The sequence below is a fragment of the Grosmannia clavigera genome, assembly GCF_000143105.1.
Source record: "Grosmannia clavigera kw1407 unplaced genomic scaffold GCSC_171, whole genome shotgun sequence".
Taxonomy (NCBI): Eukaryota; Fungi; Ascomycota; class Sordariomycetes; order Ophiostomatales; family Ophiostomataceae; genus Leptographium; species Leptographium clavigerum.
In genome coordinates, this window is record NW_014040767.1 from 1 (window position 1) to 1,938 (window position 1,938).

The 1,938-nt window shown below is 59.8% G+C and overlaps 1 protein-coding gene across 1 annotated transcript; it reads left to right on the forward strand.

The window, feature by feature from the left end:
• Nucleotides 1-373: 373 nt before the first annotated feature.
• On the forward strand, nt 374-1,886 carry CMQ_5386 (uncharacterized protein; the record flags this gene model as incomplete). The annotated part of the gene is made up of 3 exons (XM_014314759.1): nt 374-1,121; nt 1,155-1,799; nt 1,870-1,886. 3 exons carry the CDS (start codon nt 374-376, stop codon nt 1,884-1,886), a joined length of 1,410 nt encoding a protein of 469 aa, XP_014170234.1.
• Between the last annotated feature and the right edge of the window lie 52 nt (nt 1,887-1,938).

Here is a 1,938-nt window from a genome sequence, read left to right on the forward strand (position 1 = left end):
TTCACAGTGAATGAAATTCAAAGAGGAGAAGAAAGGAACAAGCAGTAAGTGAACGAGACGAGAACCTAAAATACCAAGCGAGTTCTTTGTTCACATCCGGTCCGAATCGCTTGTTTAAACAGGCCAACGGCCTACCCAGACTCTTTTGCAGTGAATGAAAAGCTTCTTGCCAAATACCATTTAAGGCGGTTCTCCCACTCCCCTCGTCACTCGATTCCTCTTGCCCTCCCTCTTCTCCAGACCACTACTATTATCCAACATTCACCACCAATTCACCAATTCTGCATTTTTTTTCGCATCCAAGCATCCAAGCATTGACAAACTCGCATCCAAGCATCAACCGACCGACCAGCAACAGACAAGACAAGACAAAATGGCCCCTCGCAGAGCACCCAAGGTCGTGAACCCATCGGCACGCACGACTGGGCGATCCCGGGCGGCGGCAGACAAGTACACGCCGCCAGAAGATGCAGTGTTGTCGATCAACGGCCCCGACGGCAGGACCGTCAAGCAGGGCAACGACTACAACTGGGCGAACGTGCTGACCGAGAGTGGACACCCGGCGCCGCCTTGGCACACGCGGCCATGGCCGCACGCAGAGTCCCTACAAGCTGACAATGAATTGAACGACAGCAAGGCCGATGAACTGACGAAGCAGCACCGGACCCTCCCACTCTCGCGACACTTTGATTGCATCGAGCCATGGGAAGGCAAGTTTGAGAACGCCGCCAAGGCGGCAGCCTATTTCGGACACGCATCGACGCGGGGCTTCATCACCTGGATGGACACCGAGTGTGCGGATCTGATTCGGCCGTACGGCCTGCGGCGTCGAGATGGCTGGCCCAACACGACCACAGGCAGGACGGCATCGCGGAAAATGTTCCTGGAAATGCTGTCGTCGATGCGGACGAACCAGCGGGTCCAGACAGCTATGGGACACGTCGAGGCTGGCGTGGCCATCGCCATGCCGCAGTCCCTCTTTGACGGCAACGAGGAGGACGACCGGGACAACAACACGGGGCTGGCGCTGGCCGCCTGCTACACCCTTCTCCGATTTACCACGGACGGCACAGGGAACGACCATACGACAGGGGGCGCCTGGTTCAAACCAGCACCGGAAGGTACTACACAGATTCTCTTATATTTCTGTTGAGGTACTGGAAACCGGGCCTACGTGGCCCTGCGGTCCTACATTGACCGGAGAGTGGGGCACCAAGTGTTATTCCCTACCGTGACACCAAAGCTGGCTGTTACGCCGGTGGCATTCCTCCGGATCAGAGACGCCGAGGGCATTATCTCGAGCGAGAAGGGTGCCCGGCTGCACGCAAATGTGCTTGCCAGGCGCAACCTCGACCGGATGTACAAGGATCTTCAAAGACTAACGGCAGCGCAGCTTACCCCCCACTTTGCCGATCTTGTTATTGTTGACCCCCCCGCCGACGAGGAAGAGGCCGTGGCCGAGGCCGAGGCCGACGACATCATTGCGGACAACATGGGCAACGAGCTTGCTCTGATGTCCGAGGCTACGAACCTGCTAAAGCACCTGCAGGCACAGCACCGACTGGACGGCACCGTGCCGCGCGATCCGATGGACATGGGCACTCTGGAGGAAGTCCGCCGCGTGGCCCAGGCCATCGCGGACGGACAAGTCCCGGCCGCCGCCGCCGACGACAACGGTGATCGCACGAACTCGGAAGAAACATCGGCCTTCCTGGACGCGCTGAACACCAAGGCCGCCATCTCTGGCACGATCCAGGAGAGCGCGACCGTCCACGACGCCGCCGCCAGCGAGGGCAGCAGTGCTGCTGCTGCAGCGGCCGGCGGGGCCGCCAACGCCCGCGAAAAGCGGGAGGATTCCTTGGCACGCAGCGTGTCGCGGGTGCTGAACGAGAGCGAGTCGGCCGAGGCATGCTCGCTAACAGACGCACTCGCCATCGG